This window comes from Trachypithecus francoisi, unplaced genomic scaffold (assembly GCF_009764315.1).
Source record: "Trachypithecus francoisi isolate TF-2019V2 unplaced genomic scaffold, Tfra_2.0 Lachesis_group16, whole genome shotgun sequence".
Taxonomy (NCBI): domain Eukaryota; kingdom Metazoa; phylum Chordata; class Mammalia; order Primates; family Cercopithecidae; genus Trachypithecus; species Trachypithecus francoisi.
In genome coordinates this window covers 71,466,390-71,490,598 of record NW_022681461.1, presented here as the reverse complement: position 1 = coordinate 71,490,598, position 24,209 = coordinate 71,466,390, and the positions used below count along the sequence as shown (strand labels likewise).

Genomic DNA, 24,209 nt, shown 5'->3' with positions numbered 1-24,209 from the left:
GTTTTTAAGTTAAGGATCTCAAAGAGAGATCACCTTGGATTTAGGGAGGAGTCTAAATTCAGTGACTTCTGTCCGTATAAGAGAACAGAGAGAGAGATTTGAGCCGCAAAGAGACATGCAGGGAAGACCACACGAAGACGGGGCAGAGACTGGAGTGACACTGCCACAAGCCAAAGACCACCAGGGACCAGCAAAAACTGGAAGAGCGGTTGGAGGGATGAGTGTGATCCTGCTGCCACCTTGATTTTGGACTTCTGGCCCCCATAACTGAATACACTTCTGTTGTTTTAAGCCACCCAGTGTGTGGTCATTTGGTATAGCAGCCCTAGGACACTCACATAGGAAGAAGGGCCTAGTCTCCCCTGCCCCTTGAACCTGCATGGACTTGTGACAGCTTTAAACAAGAGAGCCCAGCTGAGGGTTACTCTATGCCTTCTGAAACTGGGCCACCAAAAGAATACAGCCTCCACCCACCTCTCTCCCAGCACCCATCCCCTGGAAAGCCCCCCCTAAGCCACCATGCTTAGAGGCAGCCCAAACTAGCACTGTGGAAAGATGACAGGGAGAGGCCCATGCAGGAAGCACTGGGGCCTCCAACCCATAGCCAACATCAACTTCCAGGCACAGGAGGAAACAGGCTTCCGGATGATTCCAGCACCCACATATTGAGTGTTCCAGCTGTGGCTGCAGACATCACAGAGCAGAGACATGCCACCCCTGCTGTGCCTTGCCACTTCCTCACCCACAGTACCTGGGAGCGTAACTCGTGGTTACTGTACATCCCTAAGTCCTGCGGTGGTCATGCAGCCACAAGAACCACATTTGCTGAATCATAATTGGCACTGGAAAAGGTCCCTTGGCAATCTGTATGCATGGTCAAGTGCCCAAGCACTGCCTCATATAGTTATCTGCCTCTCCCAAAGCCCTTCACATGTGTTCTACCCTACAGCAGAGGCTGAAGAAATGCTCACTGGTAATCATTTCCCTTATGAAAGAGGGGACTGTGCTGACCTCTGATTCAGGAAACCACATGTCCCCACGAGCAGGCATTTAATTTGGCATGACCACATGTAAAGCCAGAAGGGCAACCAGTGACATTCCCAGAACCAGTCAGCTCTTCAAGCCCCTACCCCATTCCAGCACCTTTGCTCAGCCACTTGGGAATGAGATGAGAAGGAAAGCCCACAGCCATCCCCAGCTAGCAGCCTCTCTCTAGTGGACAGAACGGTTCACAGGGACCCTGAGCACATGAACAAATAATCTCAGCTTTTCCTGTGGCCAAGCTGCAAGTGAACTCTGCTCTAATGGGCCTGCCTAGAGAAATTAAGTCTTTTTGGCAGCAGCCTGCCTTGGAGCAGTCACCACCCTAGCAAGGGCTGCTGTAAAGACCAGGTCAGAGGACTAAGCATCTTGAACTTCTGCAATTGATCACACACTCATTCAGAGAGGCCATTTCAAAAATCCAACTAAGAGAGTATTGTAAGGAAGGATTGAGAAGGTGGCACAGCCGGAAGTGGGTGGGGGGCAGAGGCTATAGTAATCACTCAGCCTGTGGCAGGTTCTTGGAAAATAAATCACCTTCCGGCTCCTTGGGAAAGACATGCATCATCAGTGTCAATTCATCAGCTATCTGAGCATCGCAGATGTAACTGCAGATTAGTCTTGCCACAAACAAATCACTTAGACAATTATAGCTACCTTTTTTTTTTTTTTGGTTGCTTATCACGTGCCAGGCACTGGGCTAGGGGCTTTATGTGCAATAGCTCATGTTGTCTTGACAATATAGTACCTAGGATATAGGTGGTACTATTAGTAGTAGTATTATCAGAAACTGGAAATCTGCAGGAGCCTGGGAAGCACGGTTCCTCTACGGTCTCTACGAAGGGAAGCAAGAGCCAACTCTGAGGCTTAGGACTTGTGGACCCCGCCCAGGAGTGAGAGGTGGCCACTGCACCTCAGGAATAGGCAGTCCGAAGGGCATGGCTCATTAGAAAAAACCCACCCCAGCAAAAGGTGCTGGTCGGGAGGCAAAGCCCAGTTATCTGAGCTGGACCTCAGCAAGGACAAGGAAATTGTCATCCCACCTTCTGCTGAAAAAGCCTGGGGATTTTCAAGTCCCCCAAACAACCAGGCGCTGGAGAGGTTGCTGCTCTGCCATGAGTCCTCAAAAGCAGGGGCTGTGTGGGGCCAGCGCTGGAGTGCCAGAGAGGGACAGGCAGGATCAGCCTCGAGTTTATTCCACCCCAGAGGACAATGCAAGACTGTCCCCTAGCCTGGGAGGCAGGCCCCACTGTGAAACTGCCCTGACCTACTGTTAGAGGACAGAGCCAAGCCTGCAACCTTGGCCAGCCCCTTCCTGGCAAGTGGCCTTGGGCAAATCACTTCCACCTTCTGAGCCTCAAGCAAGACTCATGTGATTACCTTACAGGGTTATACTGAAAATCAGAAATAATTTTTAAAGTGAATTAAAAAAAAATACTTTTATCTGCATCAAGTGCTTGCTAGAGATTCTCTGGCTACATCTTCACCACGTTACAAGAGGTATTATTACCCCAGCTTTATAAATGAGGAAACCGAGTCTCAGGGTGATAAAGTGACAAGACAGGTTTTACATACCATGCAACACCACCGGGGAACGCCATCACCACCCCTAGCACATCAGAAGTAGCTGCTGTTGTCATTATTACTAGTTTTCCCCCAAAAAACTACTTTTTGCTGACATACAGCTTTAGTCATACATTCTTAATTAAATAATTTTAAAAAGTTAAGCTATGCCCATGCTCTCATGTGGGAATGACAGACACTGAATCATCTGGGCCACAGGTCCCCCTTTTCTGCCCCATGGCAGACACAGCACTAAGTGACTCTTAGCATTAGCTAACTATCCCTTCTTGCAGAGCCCGGCTGCAACCGCACTGGTACAAACATGTGTACAGGTGTACTAAAGAAATGGCATTGGCATGCAAGAGATCGATGACTTGCTGCCCTTGGGAATGGGAAAAGCACTGGATTCGGGGTCAGAGAAACATGGGCAAACCCTCCCAAGGTAAAATAGAAAGTTCTTTGCCAGTCCGAGGCACTGTGACTTTGTGCTCAGCTATCCCTGTTGGCGTCAGCACAGAGGTGAGGCACGTGGCCTTGGGGAGCCCTGCCTTTGAATCGCAACTTCTCTGCCAACTAAAAATATGTTTCGGGGCAAGCTGTTTAATCTCATTGAGTCTCGGGTTCTTTATCAGTGAAATGGGCATGATGAAACTCAGGAGATCCTCCTGGGGCTGCCAAGAGGATGGAGCAAGATGACTCCGAGGAATCGCCTGGACAGGGCTGGGCCCGCAGCGAATCATCAATAAATAGTTGCTTTTGTGGCACTGTTATTATGGAGACATCAGAAATATCACTGTGGGGGGGGTGTGCGCATGAACACACACACCACACACACAGGAAAACCCCAAGTAAAGACCATTCGCTCCTCCCTCATTTTCACAAAGCAGTAAATTCAAGCTGCCTACAGGGGAAGGCCCTGCCCTGTGTCCCTCCCCCAGTCTGCCCGAGAACCATTTCACAAAGAGATGACCTGTCTAAGTTCTGTAAGAGCCTCTGGGGTTCACCAGAGAAGGTGTGAGGAGAGGGAAGAGATGAGAATGGGACTTCTGTGACTAAGTGCTAGACCTACTTGGGTTTGAATCCCAGCTCTTCTTCCTATTAACTGTGTGACCTTGGGCAAGTTATGTAACCTCTCTGGGCTTCGGCTGCCCATCTCCAAAATAGGGATAATACCAGAGCCTCCTTGCAGGGATGCTGGGAGGATTAAATGACTCACCATAGGCACAGCACTCACTAAGCACCATGGTGGGACAGTGGGCGGACTCCCAAAATGCCGGCAATTGCTGTTGTTATTCCTGCAATGTTAGAAATAACTAGAAGACTGCTCTGCCCTAATGACTTATTTCTGTCATTACTACTTCCTCAGCAACATAGGAAAGGTAAAGAATAAAAATAAAAATTAAAAAATGTATCATTACTATTTCCTGTTATCACCATTACCCTCATGCTGCTGTATCTTCTGCCATTTTCACTATGCTTTTACTTAAACACATCCTGAATGGCCAGAAGAATCCTCCAGGTTCCAAATCTAAAAGCAGAGTGTGCAGAAACATCGGGCAGGTGTCGCCAACATGCTGACGGCAGAGAACCGAGCAGAAATGGGGAGAGCTGGCTGCTTGGCTGCCAAGGGGTGTCAGCCTGAGTTTCCATCATGCAAATTCAGGGCTATAGGGCTAACAAGGGAGGTTCCAGAGCCAGATCCCCATCCTGGCTCCATAACCTCCTTGTTGTGTGACCTTGGGCTAGTGATACCCTCTCTGAGCTTCAGTTTACTCATCTTTCAGTGAAGGACGGTATGGCGCCTACCACGGAGACTGTTTAGGGATTCATTATGGTGGAACATAAAAAGTGCTCAGCAGAGTGCCCAGCCTAGAATAATCACTCAGTGGATACTGGCTGCCACCATTTCTCTCACCAGCACAACACCTGGAGCACCAGGATTCTTTGCTGCCTTCTGTCTCCCACTCCCACCCCCAACATTCAACATAATTTGCATGCAGAGTGACGCAGACACAAATCTAGGTGCTGGTGCTCGCTTTGTCCATGGGTTGCCAGCATCTGGTGCCCACCAAAGTGCCTGCAGTGCTCCAACAATAGGAAAGACTCACTGGGCCCTGGGGCACCCAGGGAGGGACAGGGCCACCCTGTCTGCCACCATCAAACAGCCCTCTCCAAACCCTGTTGCTCAAGGAAAATGAAAACATAAGCATGTTCAGGAGACATTTTATAGTTTCTCCTTCCTGCATTTTCTTCTCTGACAGCAGAAGGGACAACATTATAGATTTGGAATCACAATAGGAACAGATGATAACACCAGGCCCGCAAAAAGACACGTTTGCTACATTTCTGTGCTTCTACTTTTGAGGAGGCCCATCTCAAAAATTAGAGATGTCAGGTTTTGAAGAAGAAGAGAAGCAACTATCTAAGAACTTGATGGTTGAATCATAAAAGGAACAGAACAAACGAGAAGGATCCCAAGTCACTGTGTACAGCAGGTCAGACCAAAAGAGATCTGGAAGGACATGCCACCTGCTGACAGTTGTCACATCCCTGGTAAATTGTTTCTCTTTTATACAACTAGCAAGTTTTATTTTTGCAATTGGAAAACACAGTAAATATTTTTTAAAAATATGTATTATGCTCTCCTAAGGGTGACTGCCAGAATCCGCCACTGTAAACTTACTATTTTCCCTGTATAATTATCAAGTACAGTGATAGAGATATTTTGCAACCACACACAGAAAATCCTTTTCTGCTTAAACTCATGCCCACCTTTTTTTTTTTTTTTTTTTTTTTTGGCACGCAGTCTGGCTTTGTTGCCCAGGCTGGAGTGCAGTGGCACCATCTCGGCTCACTGCAACATTTGCCTCCCGGGTTCAAGCAACCCTCCTGCCTCAACCTCCCGAGTAGCTGGGATTACAGGCACCTGCCACCATGCCTGGCTAATTTTTGTATTTTTAGTAAAGACAGGGGTTCACCATGTTGGCCAGGCTGGTTTCAAACTCCTGACCTCAAGTGATCCACCTGCCTCAACCGCCCAAACTGCTGGGATTACAGGCGTGAGCCCCCACGCCTGGCCAACTCATGCCTACATTTTAGCATCTACTTGTGACTCTTGCCCACAGAAATGATTACCAAAACGTAATGTTCTAAGGGTGATTTTTTATTCCCATGTTCCTTTTACGTTTATTAATGGGAAAGGAAAATTCCACTCTTCCTTAAGGAAGAATTGTCCCTTCTCCCTCATTTATCTATTTATTCAGTTAATTACATAATGACATTAGTATGGCCTCATGGATGCTTATTTTATTCTCCTTTGCCTATAGGGAATGCTTTCAGGTTGGCTTCTGTGTGCATTTGATATGCTTATTTGTTTGTTTACTTTATAGCATGTCTTTACTTTCTGGCACCAGAAATTCCAGGTTCACCTTGTCTGTTTTCCCTGCCCTAGACCTGGAATTCATCACTCCTACAAAGAGCCTGGTTCCTTTTATTTGAAGAACAGTATTTAGAAACCAAGATCCAGGTGCTAGGTGTACCCATTTTTATTAGGGTATCCCAGTCTACAGTTCCTTCTCAATGGATAGAGGAACGATAAATATGTATAGTGACTCATGCATGCACACATATCTATATCTGCATATATTTCTGTATCTGTTCATCTCCATGTATATACACAACACAGTATTTTTTCCTTTTGGTAAATGAGTCCACACTGATAGGGCTGATTCGAATCCCAGTGTCAAAGGGTTCATTCTATCTTTCCCCTTTCCTTACTTGTAACTTTTCCCAGAGTAAGAAATGACCTAAAACATAGTTACATACTTTCTCAATTCTAGGTGAAACAAAGTCATTTCAGAATTCCTAATCCATATACTTTTTTTTTTTTTTTTTGAGACAGAGTCTTGATCTGTCACCCAGGCTGGAGTGCAGTGACGCAATCTCAGCTCACTGCAACCTCCATCTCCCATGTTTAAGCAATTCTCCTGCCTCAGCCTCCGAGTAGCTGACACTACAGATGTGTGCCACCACACCCAGCTAATTTTTTTGTATTTTTAGTGGAGACAGGGTCTCCTCATGTGGACCAGGCTGGTCTTAAACTCCCAACCTCAAGTGATTCGCCCACCTCAGTCTCCCAAAGTGCTGGGATTACAGATGTAAGCCACCACACCTGGCCCCTAACCCATATACTTTTGAGGGGGGAAAAAAATTCCCAACTTAAGTACAGTGTTTGTATATGACTCTTCTTGGTTTCTGTCTTATAAGATCAGTTGAACCAATGTTTCCCAGCTACTTAGGTCAGTTCCTTTCTTTTTTTTTTTTTTTTTTCTGAGACGGAGTCTCGCTCTGTCGCCCAGGCTGGAGTGCAGTGGCCGGATCTCAGCTCACTGCAAGCTCCGCCTCCCGGGTTTACGCCATTCTCCTGCCTCAGCCTCCCGAGTAGCTGGGACTACAGGCGCCCGCCACCTCGCCCGGCTAGTTTTTTGTATTTTTTTTTTTTTTAGTAGAGACGGGGTTTCACCATGTTAGCCAGGATGGTCTCGATCTCCTGACCTCGTGATCCGCCCGTCTCGGCCTCCCAAAGTGCTGGGATTATAGGCTTGAGCCACCGCGCAGGCCCAGTTCCTTTCTTCTCTGTCCCCGTGCAGTGTGGTTATGGAAATCATTTGTAACAGTTCTGCTGTCTTCACTCATCTCAGTCTGCATTCTATCTTCCTCCCCCTGCCCCACACGTGCGCCTTCCCATACACATCCTGGTTGAGTTTTACAAATTTATATACAGTCACACGGTGATATACAGCTCAATGAATTTGACAAATGCAAATTTGTCCACCACTGCAATCCCAACACAAAAGTTTCCTGGATCTTTTGCCCATTTGGAGATTTTTGTTTTAGAGTTTTTTTACACATTCTCAATACAGACAGTCTCTGACTTACGACGGGTCAACTTACAATTTTTCAACGTCATGCATTCAATAGAAACCATACTTCAAGTACCCATACAACCATTCTGTTTTTCACTTTTAATATAGTATTCAATAAATTATATGGGACATTCAATACTTCATTATGAAATAGGCTTTGCGTTAGATGATTTTTCCCAACTCTAGACTAATGTAAGTGTTCTGATTTAAGGCAGGCTAGGCTCAGAGGTGATGTCTGGTAGATTAGGTGTATTAAATGCGTTTTTGATTTACAATATTTTCAACTTACTATAGGTTTATTGAGACATAACACCATCACAAGTTGAGGAGCATCTTTTCAAGTTCTTTGTTAGAAATGTGGTTGGAAAATATTTTTTCTTTTTGAGACAGGGTCGTGCTCTGTTGCCCCAGCTGGAATGCAGTGGCATGATCATAGCTCACTGGAGCCTTGACCTCCTGGGCTCAAGGCATCCTCTCACCTCAACCTTCCTAGTACCTGGGACTACAGGCATGCACCACCGTATGTGGCTAATTGTTTTGTATTTTTTGTACACAAAGAGTTTTGTCATGTTGCCCAGGCTAGTCTTGAACTCCTGGGCTCAAGCAATCTGCCTCCAAAAGTGCTGGGATTACAGGCATGAGCCACGATGCCTGGCTGGAAAATATTTTCATTCTGTGGCTTGCCTTTGTATTCTCTTCAAAGTATCTTTTCAGGCATGATGGTGCATGCCTATAGTCCTGGCTACTTGAGAGGCTGAAGTGGATCACCTGAGCTTTGGAAGTAGAGGCTGCAGCGAGCCAAGATCTAACCAGGGCACTCCAGCCTGGGCAACGGGAGTGAGACCCTGTCTCAAAAAAAGAAAGTATCTTTTGCAGAGCAAGAATTTTTCATTTTAATAAAGTCTATTTTGTCAATCTTTTCTTTTATTGGCCATGTTTTGTCTAACCCAAGGTCACATGGATTTTATATTATATATTTCTCTAACAGTATTATAGTCTTGCATCTCACATTTTAGTCTATGATTTATTTTGTTTTCAAATAAAGTGTGAGATTGAGGTTCATTTGTCTGCATATAGCCAATTGTTCTAGCACCATCTGCTGAAAGGACTACCCTTTCTCCAGTGAATTGCCTTTGCACTTTTGCCAAAAATCACTTGGGTATATTTGTGTGGGTTTATTTCTGGACTCTATTCTGTTCCACTGATCTATGTACCCAGTCTTTCATTAACACTGCCCTATCTTCTTTACTGTAGCTTTACAGTAAGTCTGGAAGTCAGGTACAGAGTCCTCCAATTTGTTCTTATTTCAGAATTGTTTTGGCTCCTCTGGTTTCTCTGTATTTCTATAAAAAAAATTAGAATCAGCTTGTAAATATCTAAAAAAAAAAAAAAAAGCTTCCTGGGATTGGAATTGGAATTGTGTTGAATCTAGATCAAATTAGAAGATTTAACATCTTCATACTATTCAGTCTTCCAATCAACGAACACAGATCTCTCCATTTAGTTTTTTTTTCTGTTCTGTAATTGTCAGCATGCAGAAACTACACATATTTTGTTAGCTATGTATACCTAAGTATTTTCAGCACTATTATAAATGGTATCGTTTTTATTAACTTTGGATTCCAGTTGTTCATTGCCAGAGGTAGAATTGATTTTTGTATGTTGACTTTTGTATATTTTGACTTTGCTAAACTCATTTATTAGTTCTGGGAGGTTTATTGCAGAGTCTTTGAAATTTTCTATGCAGATGGTCAGAGTTTTATTTCTTCTTTTTGGATCTGTATGCCTTTTATTTCTTTTTATTGACTTATTGCACTGACTATAACGTCTAGTATGATACTGAGTAGAACAGTTGAGAGAAAAATTTTGCCTTATTTCTATCTTAAAGGAAAGCATTAATTTTTCACCATGAAATATGCTAGCTGTGGGTTTTCCGTGGATACTCTTCATCAGATTTGATTCCTAGTTTGTTTATCATGAAGGGATGTTGAATTTCTTTAAAGTATTTTTCTGATCATATGGCTTTTCTCTTTAAATCTGTTAATTATATTGATTTTCAAATGTTGAAATAGCCTTGTATTCCTTGTATAAAACTCTTGGTTGTGATCAATTATCCCTTATAGAGATTGCTGGATTTGATTTGCTAATGTTTTGTGGAGGATATTTCCATTTGTGTTCATGAAAGATAGTGGTCTGGGTTTCCTTTTCTTATAATGTATCTAGTCTTAGTATTATATAATGCTGGCTTCATAAAATGAGTTGGGAAGTCACTCATGAAAGTGTCTGGGCTTGAGTGTTTTTTTTTGGGAGGGGATGATTTTAACTATAAACCCCATTTTTTGGACATGTAGTATATAGGATATCTATAGGTTATCTATTTTTCTTTCTGGAGTGTTAGTAGTTTGTGTCTTTCAAGAAATTGGTCCATTCATCCAAGTGGTGGAATTGAAAGGCAGAGAGTTGCTTGTAAGGTGCCCTTATTATGTGAGATTTCTTTTAACTGTCAGGAATTATATAAATATTAAGACATTATTTTTGTCACCTTCATTAGGACTGGCATAAAATCAGGCATAATCACAGAATGAAATACATTTAGAGGATCCTTATTAAACAAATATTATATAGTAACTGATGTAGTTCAGATGTTAGTCCCCTCCGAATCCCATGCTGAAATGTGACCCCCAGTGTTGGAGGTGGGGCCTACTGGGAGGTGTTTGGGTCACAGGGGTGGACCCTTAATGAAGGGCTTGGTGCGCTCCCAGAGGTAATGAGTGAGTTCTCGCTCTATTAGTTCATGTGAGAGCTGGTTGTTTAAAAAAGCCTGGGACCTCTCTTACTCCGTCTCTCACCTTGTGACATACCTGCTCCCGTTTCACCATCTGCCATAAGTAAAAGCTTCCTGAGGCCTCACCAGAAGCAGATGCCAGCACCATGCTCTTTGTACAGCCTGCAGAACTGTGAGCCAAGATAAACCTCTTTTCTTTATAAGTTACCCAGCCTCAGGTATTCCTTTATAGCAATGCAAAACAAACACAGTAACCATACCCCTTCCTCCATGAACAAACAGGAAGCAGGCGTGGAAAGTCTGTCGGGCTTGCTCTCACCTGCCAGCAGAAGCATCAGGACGGAATGAGCAGACAAAGCCAAACCGCCTCACGGCAACGGGGCTCTATGCTGGGGGCCCAGAGCTCTGGGCCCTTCTGTCAGCCAGTCCTTTCCTTCCTTCTGGCCCTCAGCATCCCCATGCGTAAAATGGAGGGTTGGCAGCTGAGATCTGTGAGTGTAGACTGATTCCCGCTATCTGCCCTCCATCAGGGAAGAGCTGAAGATGGCACCTAATGTCCAGAGAGTACCTGTGACGAGCAAAACTCACTGTGGGCCAGGCTGCTACTCAGCTTCCTTTAGCCCAAAGGCAAGCATCTCTGAGAGACAACCGCTCACAACCCAGACAAGTGGGAAAACCACTCACACTTCTCAAACAAAAATGCCTGCTCTGTTCTGTGTTCAGGCCAGGATGCAAAGGAGATAGTGCTCAAGATAGGAGCTTTGGAGTCAAAGACACCTGGCTCAGGGCCTGCCTTCTCCACAGTCACTTCTTCAAGACGTGAATAATTTCCCAGATACCTACTATGTGCCAGTGCTGTCTTGGGCAGGGGATATGATGTGTAAACAACATTCATTCTTTACCTCATGTAGCCATGATCTGGGAGAAGAGACATTCATTAAACAAGTGCTCCCAATTTATAGATGGGTTAAGAGTTTCAGCCAGGCACGGTGGCTCACAACTGTAATCTCAGCACTTTGGGAAGCTGAGGCAGGCGGATCACTTGAGGTCTGGAGTTTGAGACCAGCCTGGCCAACATGGTGAAATCCTGTTTCTACTAAAAATACAAAAAAAAAAAAAAGATTAGTTGGGCGTGGTAGCAGGCACCTGTGATCCCAGCTACTCAGGAGGCTGAGGCAGGAGAATTGCTTGAACCTGGGGGGCGGAGGTTGCAGTGAACCAAGACCACACCACTGCACTCCAGCCTGGGCAATAGAGTGAGATTTCACGTAAATAAAGAGTTCCTACCTCCCAGAGCTGCGTAGAGAGAGATGACACATATAGATCACCTGCTGCTTGATGCACACTTAGCACAGGGGTGCTGTCCAGAGACTCAGTACAGAGAAGGTGGGTGGGGAGAACAGACCCTGGCAGAAGCCAGTACATGGAGGGAGCAGCCCCAGCTCTGTTGGCTTCACCAATGAAGTCGACATGGTCAGGCTCCCGGCAAAGCCCAGCACCTGTGGTAGACCTGTAGAGCAGCAGGTCATCCCCACAGTCACTGAAACATTGTTTCTGCACCAGACACTCGATGGGTCTGCATAGCAGTGACCCCAAGAATGGGACATTAATGGGAACAGAGATCCTGTTCCAAGGAGCCTCAGCCAGGATGGCAGCTGGTCCCCATGAGCAGAAATGAAATGTGCTCCCACTCCTTAGGGAAACTCAGGTGTGGAGGCCGTGGGCCAGGCAAGATCCGGGAACCACACTGGGCTTGGGAAGCTTGGTGTTTTCTAAGAAGACTCAATGTCCTTTATTTCCTCTCCTTGCAGCCTTTTGATATTTGATTAAGTTAGGGTACTAGGAAGGTGGCAGAGCAAAGCGTATGACCTTTGGAGGGACTTAAAAGGCCAGGTACTAGATCCCTGTGTAATCCCCAGGAAGCCACTGCACCTCTCTGAGCCTCAGTTGTTCATGTATTAAATGATGTTATTAACGTCTGCCACAGGGCTACCGGGAGGATGAAATAAAAGTGTATTTAACGTGTTGAGTACAGTGCCTGATTCATAATAACTGGTTAATAAATGGCAACTGCTATCATTATGATTAACTTCAAATGCCAGTCAATCTCAGTTGTCCTTAAAGGAACAAAGGAGGTTTTGTGGTCCATTCTTTGGTGGGGTTTGAAGCTGGGGGGCAGGTGCAAAGGAATAAGAGAGATCCCTTTGGATAAACTCTCAAAGGGGTGTTAGCCCCCACTGGGCGGGGGTGGGAAGGTGCCAAGTTCCATGGGGCCTCCCCAGGGCAAATGCTGGGAACCTGCCTGACCCCCCAAGTGTTTCTCCACTTAGGGCAGTACCATCCTGACACCCCCCCAACCCCAGACTCAAACCAGGCCCTCACGAGCTAAGTGGGCTGAGCAGCTGGAAGCAAAGCGAAAGGCACATTTTCTCTCAAGGGAAGCTCTGCACAGCAGCAAGGAACCCTATTTACAAATAAAGCCTTTTCTTGGCTCTACTGCCCACATAGCCAAGCCCCTTTATTCCATTTCAATATGCCTAATTCCACTGAAAGTGCATTGGCAATAAACAGAATTAATCAGTCCTGGATGCCCAAGTGAGTGTAGGCAGGTGTTAGCATATCCAAGGGGCCTTGGAGGGGAAAGTACAATAAACGGCAGGAATATGAAATGCTTTACTGCGGAGGGGATTGAAGATAGAAAGGACTTTACTGAAGGTAGGCATTTTATGAGCAAATAAAGCCTTTGATTGCCTGCAACTGAGAGGCAAACTAAAGTGAGTGGAAACTTCTACGGAATATTTTTTCTCTGCCTTGTTTCTGAATGGAAATCGCTTTATTGTTGCTGTTTTTAAGATCATAAAGGAATACTTGCTCCATTCAGACGTCGCCTAAGGACATAAAGAAAAAAGTGGAAATCATCCCTTATCTTACCACCTGAGATAACCACTGTTGACACTGTGGTGTGTGGCCGGCATAGAGGTTTTTCTATGCATATTTTTGCATTCATATAGAATACAGATGAAATCCTGTCAGCTATGTGGTTTTGCAGCCCGTGTTTCCCACTTAGTAACAGCCCACAGACATCCTTCCACATTAATAACTGCAGTTCTTGATCATCGTCTTTTCACAGCTGCACAGTCTTGGGTGAATTACATCTCCTGTGCGATCGGGCTATTTCCTCAGCAGCATTGCCAGGCATCTTCTCCCTACCTGGCTTTCCACGTTCAGCCACATAGGCCTTCGTCTGCACACTGGAACACTTCTTTCCACTTCAGGGACTTGGCATTTGCTGTTCTTTCTGCCTGGAATTCTCACTTCCTCTTTCACATAATTAGTTTTGTTCTCTTTTACATTTCAACCGAAATGCTTCCTCCTCCAGTAAGCCTTCCCAGATATCCAAAGACCAGGGTTGGTCTTCCTGGGCATACACTCAGTTGGTTCCACGTGCTTTGCCATCTTGGTATTATCACAATTGTAACTAAATATACAGTTGTGTAATTTGTTTTTATCTTTCTTACTAGAATATAAGCTGAGGAGGTCAGAGACTGTGTCCGTCTTGCTCAGCTCAGAAGCTGCAAAGTATAGTGTTAGTTTATAGGAGTCACAAGTATATATACTCACAGACAAAACGGGAAGAGGAAAAGCAAGAGACAACCACAGACACTAGCCTATATGGAATGTCCACATCCTTCCACGCAAAACAGGGATCTATCAGCTGGTTACTGGTTTTGGCATCTCTTTGTGAACATGAAAACTGTAGGTGAAACAGAGAGGAGTACATTCCTGGTGTCTGGGCACCCTCTTTGTGCTGGCTGCCAGGAAGCTCAGAGCCAAGTCTGTGTCCTGCCTGTAGCTGGGTCTGCAGCCCCACAGAGCAGGGTGTTCTGGAATATCACTCATCGAGGCTTCATCTCTTTCCCTGTCCCCCATTTTCCTTCTCCCCAATATCCTCTACTCATTCAAAATGTTTGCTCTATGTAAAGAGAACTCTCTGCAACTTTTCAGGTCAGGAAAATGTACAGATCTAGGGAAGTCCTCAAAGATCACCTCGCCCAAGTGTCCAAGCAGGGAGACTGAGGCCCAGGGAGGGGAAGGACATGGCCACTTTCACACAGCTGGTCAGTGGAGGCCCCAGGGCTCCTGTCCTTCCCTGCACAAGGCAACCCCAGGCTCTGTCAGGTCTTGGTTTAAATAACAGCTCTGATAACAGAAAGAATTTGATCTTGGGCAACTCAGTTTAAGTCTACAAGTCTTGGTTTCTTCAGCTGTAAACCGAGGACTGAGAGGCACTATACCATAGTAGTTAAGAACATGGACTTGGAGTTTACTGGCATGAGTTAAAATCTCAGCTCTAGCACTTAGCTGGGTGGCCTTGGACAAGTTGCTTAACATTGCTCCTAAATCTATTATCTATAAATTGGCAAGAAGAACATTCTTTTTTAAAATATATCATTGCAAAAATTATGTGATAATGAATAAGAAGTATTCAGCGCAGTATGTGACATAGCAACTCCTCAATGAAAGGGTAACATGATAATAAAAGACGCCACCCACCAGTAATCAGAGAGAGAGGGCGAGATGCTCAGTGCTCTCAGGCCAAGACCTAACATGTTGTCTCTCTGGAATGCTCCCTCTCTCCCTTTCTCTTAACGTGGTTTTAATCAAAGGGTACTCACCGCTAACAAAGTATGTAAACTGTTCATACATTTATGTCACCAAGGACACTATGGCACCACACAACATCCTCTCAAGGACAGACCAGAGGAAAACTGTTCTGAGGCCTCAGAAGGAAGAATAACTAGGTTTTTCAAACACAGCTGGTCTGTTTTCCTCTTACAGACACCACTGACCTGCTTCACTCTCTGTGTTGGCTGCCAGGAAGCTCAGAGCCAAGTCTGTGTCCTGCCTGTAGCTGGGTCTGAAGCCCCATGCAGCAGGTATTCTGGGGAATCACTCATCCCACTTCATCTCTTTTCCTCTGGCCCCATTTTCCTTCTCCCGAGTCTCCTCCACTTATTCAAAATCTTTACTCTGTGTTCAGAAACTGCCGCTAATCTTTAAGTTTTTGGGGAAAATAAATGGCAGTTAAACTTCATAAAGACTAAAAGCAATGTGGTATGCTGGATTAGACTGGATCCTGGAACAGAAAAAAGATATGAGTGGAGAAACTGTGAATAAAGCCTGTAGTTTGTTTAACAATATTGTACAGATGTTAGTTTCTTGGTCTTGACAAATATACCACGGCTATACATGATGTGAACATTAGAGGAAGCTGGGTGAAGGATAAACAGGAACTCTCGGCAACTTTTCTTTTCTTTTTTTTTTTTTTTTTTTGAGGCGGAGTCTCGCTCTGTCTCCCGGACTGGAGTGCAGTGGCCGGATCTCAGCTCACTGCAAGCTCCGCCTCCCGGGTTTACGCCATTCTCCTGCCTCAGCCTCCCGAGTAGCTGGGACTACAGGCGCCTGCCACCTCGCCCAGCTAGTTTTTGTATTTTTAGTAGAGACGGGGTTTCACCGTGTTAGCCAGGATGGTCTCGATCTCCTGACCTCGTGATCCACCCGTCTCAGCCTCCCAAAGTGCTGGGATTACAGGCTTGAGCCACCGCGCCCGGCCGGCAACTTTTCACTAACTCTAAAATTATTCCAACATAAATTTGTTAAACAAAAATTCCATACAGAATATTAGCAGATTATTTCCCCCTGGAGTCCTAACAAAGCATCACTCCTACCTGCTAAAAGCAAAGCAAGCACCTAGATCCAACACGTTTCACAATCAACTAGACCTGGCCGACACTGTGGAACATCTCCTACCTATCTGGCTAGCACAGGTCTAGAACCAGACTCCTCATTCCTGGATGGGAATTCTGGCTTTCCCTCTCACAGGCTGTGCAACTCTCCGAGTCTCACCTACTGAGCCTGTAAAATGGTGCTCACCAAAGGGTAAATGTTTGAGGGGATGGATACCCCATTCTCTAAAATGTGATTATTACACACTCATGCCTGTATCTAAACATCTCATGTATCCCACAAATGTACACACCTACTATGTACCCGCAAAAATAAAAGATAAAATGGTGCTCACAACAGAACCTACTTTCACGGGAGTATCAAGAGGTTAAACAAGTTAACGACGTAAGGCACTTGGAAGAGCACCTGGGAAAGATGATACATGCTCCATGTAAATTACCATGTCTATAACAGTGATGATAACGATGTTTGTCTGAGTCAATCAGGGCTGCTATAACAAAGTACCATAGACCAGGTGGCTTACAAGCAACAGGAATTTACATCTCACAGTTTTGGAGGTTGGAGTCCAAGATCAACACGCCAGCAGGTTTGGTGTCCGGTGAGGGCTCACTTCCTGGTTCACAGACTGTGCCTTCTTGCTGTATCCTTACATGGTAGAAGGGGCGAAGCAGCTCTTGGAGCCTCCTTTATAAGGGCACTAATCCCATTCATGGGGCTCCGCCCTCATGATCTAATCACCTCCCAAAGGCCCCACCTCCTAATACTATCAGCTTGTGGGTAAGGATTTCAATGCATGAACTTTGGAGGAACACAATCTATGGCAATGTTTACTATAATAATTAATAAGAATTCCCCATTTGAGCTTGCAATAACCCTGAGAAAGGAATGTTACCTATTATTATTATACAGTAAAGGGAAGCAAGGTTAAACAAGTTAATGATGTAAAGCACCTGGAAGAGTAACTGGGAAAGGGGAGACAAAGTAGATGTTAATGATTATGTCCACGATGATGATGATGAAGATGATGATGATGATGTCTGTCTGTCCCTTTGGGCTGCTATAACAAAGTACCATAGACTGGGTAGTTTATAAACAACAGAAATTTATGTCTCGCAGTTTTGGAGGCTGGGAAGTCACAGATCAAGATGCCAGCAGGTTCAGTGTCTGGTGAGGGCTTACTTAGTATTATTATACAGGAAAGGGAAGCCCAGACAGGTGGGGGGACTCTCCAGAGTCACACAGCTATGTAAGCAAAAGCAACAAAACTGGGACTTGAACCCAGTCTTCCCTACTGCAAACCCAGAGCTGTTCCCACAATGCCTGTTTCCTAAGAGAACCTGACGGACATATCGTCTCTGTACTCTAGCCTGTCTGCCATGACGTGACTTGGTGGCCACATAGGACCTTTTCTTCTTGTCAGTGTGGAAAATGAAATCTCTTGATACCAGGGCACGCAAGGAAGGCCCTTTGTTACAAAGACACAACCTCATCATGTGCTTCGTTCCCCTGGCTTTGCACACAGACTAGGCATCCATCTAGTCAGTCACCAACAGTCAGACACGTGTGGTCTTTTGGCCAGCCACTCCCATCCTTCCCCTTTACCCACCCCTCTCTCTCACACTCCCCATGGCCTGGCTCAAAGGCCACCTGTGCCATGGTCACCACTCCACATCGCTGCTGCTGCTGTGGCATCCCTGGCATCAGGATTTAGCCCAAACACATGGTACTCTTTAATTTGGTGATTAGTCTCCTGGGTCCAGCGTTCTGAGCAGAGTCTTGTCTCTCTGAGCGAGTTCCCAGGCTGCCCTGCAGGGTGCTAAGTGAGGGCTTTGAAATTCAGATGGCCTAAGTTCAAAGTCTGCTCTGCAACCCAGCAGTTGTGTGGCCTTGGACAGGTCAGCTTAACCTCTGTATGTCTCAGTTTCCCCAACTGGAAAATGTGGGTAGTAATACCCTACCCCTCAGGGTAGGGTGAGGAGCCAACTAGATGACATGTGTAAAGTGGATCGCAGACACTGGGCATGCAGTCAGCCCTCTTCAAAATGGGAGCTAGTAATATCATTTTGATAACTGCTGGTTGTCCGGATTGAATGCCAGGCCTGAAGCTGCCCAGGGCCACCCCCAACCCAGCCCATCACTTTCTCTCCTCTTCCCTCTCCACATGTCCTAACAAACCCTGAAGTCAGGGCCATCACAGGCCATCAGCAGTGTTTGCAAAACAGCAGTACAACAAGTTCGGGCTGGCCTGCTGCCCACACCGCGTAGGCAGCCACCCTGCTGCTGCTGTGAGCTGTGAATTTAGAGGTACAGCAGCCACGGAGGGCTCCCCAGCTGGGACCAGTCCTCAAGGTGAGGTGCTGATTGCTCTGCTGGAGATCTATTTAAAATCAGCAGCAAATAGCTCCATGCACAGAGCTCTCCCTCCCTCGGGCCCTCCCCTCACCTTGAGCCCGCTGCCTTCTGCTTCAGAGCCTGGGTCCACGCCAGTGATGTAAATGCCAAGGCCGTACTCAGCTCCCCCACGGATCGTGAGGCCCAGGGACCGGCCGTCCCCCAGCACCAGGTTCACCTGTCAGAGGGAGAGGAGAACATTAGAGGGACTGGGGGACCCATAACTTCAGGCTGCAGAGCCCCCTCTCGTACTCTGAAGAGCACATCTTATCCGGCTGGCAAGGAGGCCCAGGCCAAGGCCTGGAAGATAACCTAGAACATTCCAGTTCCTGCCCCAGCTCTGCCTCTGACTTGATGGGTGACCTTGAGGAAGCCCCTCACTCGCTCTTGGTCACAGTTCCAAGTGCAGTGGGGGGAAGGTGCTGAGAGAGGTGGCCTCTGGGATCCCCTCAGGGCCAACACCCGAGACTACTTAGACATTTCCCTCATGTTCTTCACGCCACAGTGGCCATGTTCACCTGAGGCTTTAGTTAGGGGTGACTGTTCACGCCCCGGGGTCTCAATTAGGCTCCATCTTCCCTCCTTAGGATCAAGGTTCAGGCCAGGCTCAGGGCAGCCACCACCCTGCTTCCCCAGAGGTCTCCTGTCACCCCAGGGGTCTCCTGTCACTCCAGGGGTCTCCTGTCACCTCAGGGGTCTCCCACTTCCCCAGGGGTCTCTCATCACCTCAGGGGTCTCCTGTCACCTCAGGGGTCTCCCATCACCTCAGGGGTCTCCTATCACCTCAGGGGTCTCCTGTCACCTCAGGGGTCTCCTGTCACCTCAGGAGTCTCCTATTTCTCCTGGGGTCTCCTGCCTCCCCAGGGGTCTCCTGTCATCTAGGGGGTCTATTTCTCCCGACGTCGGCTGTCTCCCCAGGGGTCTTCTGCTCCGTCATCCATCCTGAGGGACCATGATGGTCCCTGGCTCTACATACATACGGTGCACCCACTAAATGCAGTCCCAGTGCTGGGGCTTGGAGATGAGACAGACACAGTCCTGTTTGTGAGGGGCCCGCAGTCTAGTGGTACAGTCGACAGGCCTTCACGGTACAATGTGAGCAGCGCGTGACAAAGCTGCTCAAGGGCCACACGGGTGCAGAGAAAGGGCAATGATCCTGACTAGCATGGGGGGTGCTTCCTGGAGAAAGTGGCATCTCTGATAAGATGAGAGGGTGAGCGAGAGTCAGCCAGTGGGGGAAGGGGAAATGGAACATTCCAGGGACATGGGACGGCTCATGTCAGTGCTTAGGAGAGCAAGCTCCATCCGGGAGGAAGTGAGTCACAGTGGCCAGAGCAGGTGCTGGAGGACAGGGTGGGGCTCACGAGCACAGGCAGGGGTGGCTGCGGGCAGATTCTAGAATGGTTCCTAATCCATGAGGGAAGCTGCAGGAATGTGCAGGTTAAGTGTGTCTTGGGTATGAAAGGGGGATTCATGGAAAAGAAGGCAGGAGACCAGAATAGCTGAAACCTAGCCCAAAGAGACAAGACACACAGTGACAAGCGAGCGATCCAAAGAGAGCACAATGTGACTGCCCACGGGACAGGGAGCGGTGGGGGAACCTTCAGGCACCAGGAAAGAGCACATTTCATTAGGGAAAGCCATCCAAACCAGATTTCTATTTTGGAAGTTATTCATCTAAGAGTTATCAAGTGTTCTGTGCCCTTTAAATGTGCTATCTCATTGAATTTTTCAACCACCTTGAGAAGAGGTGGTGAAGAAGATACTCAAGTCCCAACTTCCCAGGCGAGGGCACAGCTGTGTGACTTTGAGCAAGTTACTTAACCTCTCTGTGCCTCAGCCTCCTCACCTGAAAATGAGGATGACAATAATTTATCTGCCTGTCTTAAAAGGTTACCATGAAGAGGATCAAATTAAGAGACAAGTGAGAGCATGTGGCTACTCTCTGACCCCTAGTAGATGCTCAATTAAGTATTAGCTACTGTTGGTTCTGTTGCACACATGACAAGTCCTATTAGGAAACAATCGCAGCCAACTCGTGGCTAAGTCAGACCTGGGTTCTGCCCACCTCTGGAACCCCGAACTCTTTAATGTGCTGCTTCTCTCTGGGACACTATCTGGGACCACCACTTGGGAACAAAAAGTGGTGGTTTTGCTCCTATTGGCTGCCGAATGATGTCAGGAAAGAGTCCAATAGACAGTGACTCTCCAGGGTTTGGTTTCAAGATGGCAGACTCTGGTATGTCAGGTGGTCTATCCCATGTGGGACTGTGCCAGGGAGGCACTGCTCTGTGGGATGGGCCCAGCTGCCTTAGTCCAGAACCAGCCCTAGTTTGCTCCTCAGACAGAATGACCACATTAGTAAGGAGGGCCCTGGTGAGGCCCATAGGGCTCTGCAGGGAGCAAGCAGGAGACCCACATGCAGCCACTGGTTAGACAGAGGTTCTGGAAACAGCAGGCTCTGCAGACACTTGAGGTCAGACTTGGGAATAGTAACCCAGCCCCCATGATCTGACCTGTTCTGCCCCAGTGCAGTGCCAGCTCCAAGGCTTGAGCAGATCTGAGGGGACCTGGGTTCAAGGCCCACCCTGGTCCCTTGTCACAGGCAGCTCTGCATATTTGGGAGGTGAAACCACATGGTGATTAATGCATGTTCAGACTCCGGAGCCAGACTGCCAACTTACTAGGTGTGTGGCCCCGGCCAAGTTGCTTTATCTCTCTGTGCCTCAGTTTCCTCACCTAGAAAATGGGGAAATCAGTCAGGTTCACTTCCTTGGGCTGCTGTGAGGGATGAATGGGTTCATTTGTGTAGAGGGCATAGGGTCGTGGCTGGTACAGGGAAGCACTAGAAAACAGTGGCTGTCGTTATCCTCACGGTGGCATCTCGGCCAAGCCAGCAGGTGTGACCTGGAAAGCGTGCGTGGCCTTCCTCATGGGAGATGGTGACTCTGGGCTGCTGTGCAGGCCAGGATGACTGTGTGGACGTGAGCCAGGCTGGAGTTCCATCCAAATGCTTCCGAGCCTGGAGTCTGTGCTAGGCCTTGTGCTGGGTCCCTCCAGAGGCTCAGGAGTCACCGGGTGGTAAGAGAATGCTGAGAGGAAAGAACAAGGCCACCCAGGATGGGACAGTGCACCCCCTCCAGGACCAAGACGCTCCTCCCCAGGGCAGCAAGTCCCTCCTCAAGAACTGCCCTAGGTCAAGGGAGCACCTCACCAGGGTCACACCCCTCCCTGGAGGCAGCTCTGTGGCTAGTGGCTGATGGAGGTGGGTAAAAGCCAGTCCTTGCCTCAATTCTGGACACCTCTGCAGGGCCATCCCAGCTCCAGAGCTCCCTGTGGGACCCGCTGAGACCTGTGCTGAGACGGCACTTGCAGCCCTGCCCTGTGTCCCTCGGTCCTTCACCAGCATTGACCTTGAGCAAGTTACTTAACCTCTCTGTGCCTCAGCCTCCTCACCTGAAAATGAGGATGACAATAATTTATCCACCTGTCTTATAAGGTTACCATGAAGAGGATCAAATTAAGAGACAAGTGAGAGCATGTGGCTACTCTCTGACCCCTAGTAGATGCTCAATAAGTATTAGCTACTGTTGGTTCTGTTGCACACATGACAAGTCCTGTTAGGAAATAGTCGCAGCCACTGCAGCTACTGCTGCCACTGTAACAAATCACCACATACACAGCCTAAGAGCAACACAGATTTGTTATCTGACAGTTCGGGAGGTTGGAAGTGTAAAGTGTGCCAAAAGGACCACACTCCTCCTAGAGGCTCCAGAGGAGAACCCACTTCCTTGCCTCTTCCAGCTTCTAGGGGCCACCTGCATTCCTTGGTTCACAGCCCCATCCTCTATCTTCAAGGCTGGCAGCACGGCATCTTCCAATCAGTTGCTCTCTGCTTTTACCATCAAGTCTCCCTTTCTCTGACCTCCTGATTCCATCTTACAAGGACCCTTGTGATGACACGGGGCCCACCCAGACAATCCCCCACGTCAAGACCATCACTTACTCACATCTGCAGCATACCTTTCGCTATATAAGGTTCTACTCACAAGTTCCAGAGAGGAGGAGGTAGACATCTTCAGACTTGGGGATACTCCTATAAACCTTTTTCAGGCAAATCTTGGTCTGAGAGTCTATTCCCAGCAGCCCATCCAAAGGCAGAGCTCCCCAGAAATGTGACCACTGAGCCTTAAAGGCTGAGGCAGGGTAGGGGGCAGCCAGGGACAGAAGAGGGAAGATGCCATTCCAGAAGCAATGGCATGTGCTAAACCCGCACACAGGACAGTGCGCAGCCCCCTGGAGTCACCACACAGGTCCTGTATGGCCAGAGTGTGGCAGGAGAATGGGGAAAATGGCTGAGATTCGCCTCACTGGTGAGGGTGCCACAAGCCAGGCTAAGACGCTGGGCTATGAGCAGGAGAGTGACAGGCTCCAATGTGGACTGCAGGAAGACTCCTGGAAACAGGGAACAGGAGAGGGGTGGCTTTCTAGAGATCTCCCATGAGAAGTGGTGTGTCTTATGATGGTGGTGATGTAGGAGGAAGGTGGGGTTCAGATCAGGGACAGAACAGAGAGGCTGGCTGAGGACACAGTGGGCAGCTCCTGCCTTGATCCCCACTCCTGCCACGCCTGGCAGAGCCCCTTCCTCCATGCTGCACCTTAAGGACTTGGAACAAGCCAGGCCGGCCTGGGGTCTACACACCCAGGATCTAGCTCAGCTCCTTGGGTGACCTGCAGTCAGTCCCCCGCCCCATCCCAGCCCACCGCCACCCCCACCCCAGGGCCCTTCCAGCTCCAGGACAAGAAGATCCCGGTAGGGAGAGAGCTGAGAGGAGCTTGGGTGTCTTCGCAGCGAAGCCCAGGAACATGCAGATGGCAGCCTGTGTCTGCAGCAGCCCACTGAGGATGAAAACAAACCTCCTCACCTCTCTGCCACCTCCCCATAAATTCTTTACATCAGAATAAAATGAGTCTTCATCATGGAACTGTAATAACAGTTCTATCAAGCACAGGGTAATCTGCCTCAATCATCTGCTGAAAATTCAACCAGCATTTGGCATGAGTCGGAGTTCATCTATGGGAAAGCAAACAACGCTGTGAGAGGTGGCCTGGCCCAGTGAAAATAACACCACTGCTAATAATATTAATAGAATAATAACTCATGAAATTGGTCACTAAATGTACTGAGTGTTTCCTATGTCCCAGGCACAGAGCTCAGCACTTTGCATGCATTACCTCATTGAATGCTGATTCCTCCTCTACGGGTTTGTTGTTATCCCCACTTCCCCGATGAGGAAACTGAGGCTCAACTCTGAGGGGTGAAATGATGGGGCTAAGGTTCACATAGCCAGCCGCTTGGCCTGCCTGCAGTGCCTGGGCATTTAACCAGTGCACACACTGCCTCTCGTGGGCCTGAGTTCAAGTCCCGGTTCTGCCCCTCACTCTTGGGCACCCTTGGGATAAGCCCTGTTGCTTCTCGGATCTTCAGTTGCCCGGTCTATAAAATGAGAATTGTGCAACCTACCTGGAGCCAGCACTGCCCGTGGCCAAGCCAGCAGCCCTCCCTCAAGAGGCCCTGTTCATCTGCCTGAGGCCTCCAGCCGCCTGCAGCACTCTGCCCAGACAGGATGGATCCATGTACGATCACTTCCTTGTCAGCTTGATACCCTTTCTTTTGTCACCTTGTTAGTTAGGCCTTCCCTGCCCCTTCTCTAACACTGCCTGACGCATACACCACCCTCCACGCCCTTTCCTTG

General features: G+C 47.7%; 1 protein-coding gene across 5 annotated transcripts in view; it reads right to left on the bottom strand.

The window, feature by feature from the left end:
• Positions 1-24,209, bottom strand: part of WHRN (whirlin) — a 105,098-nt gene that overhangs the window by 47,575 nt on the left and 33,314 nt on the right. For all 5 annotated transcript variants that reach the window (XM_033237688.1, XM_033237689.1, XM_033237690.1 and 2 more), the window contains exon 3: positions 18,506-18,631. In XM_033237688.1, coding sequence (XP_033093579.1) covers positions 18,506-18,631 — 126 coding nt within the window. The remainder of the gene's footprint in view (positions 1-18,505; positions 18,632-24,209) is intronic.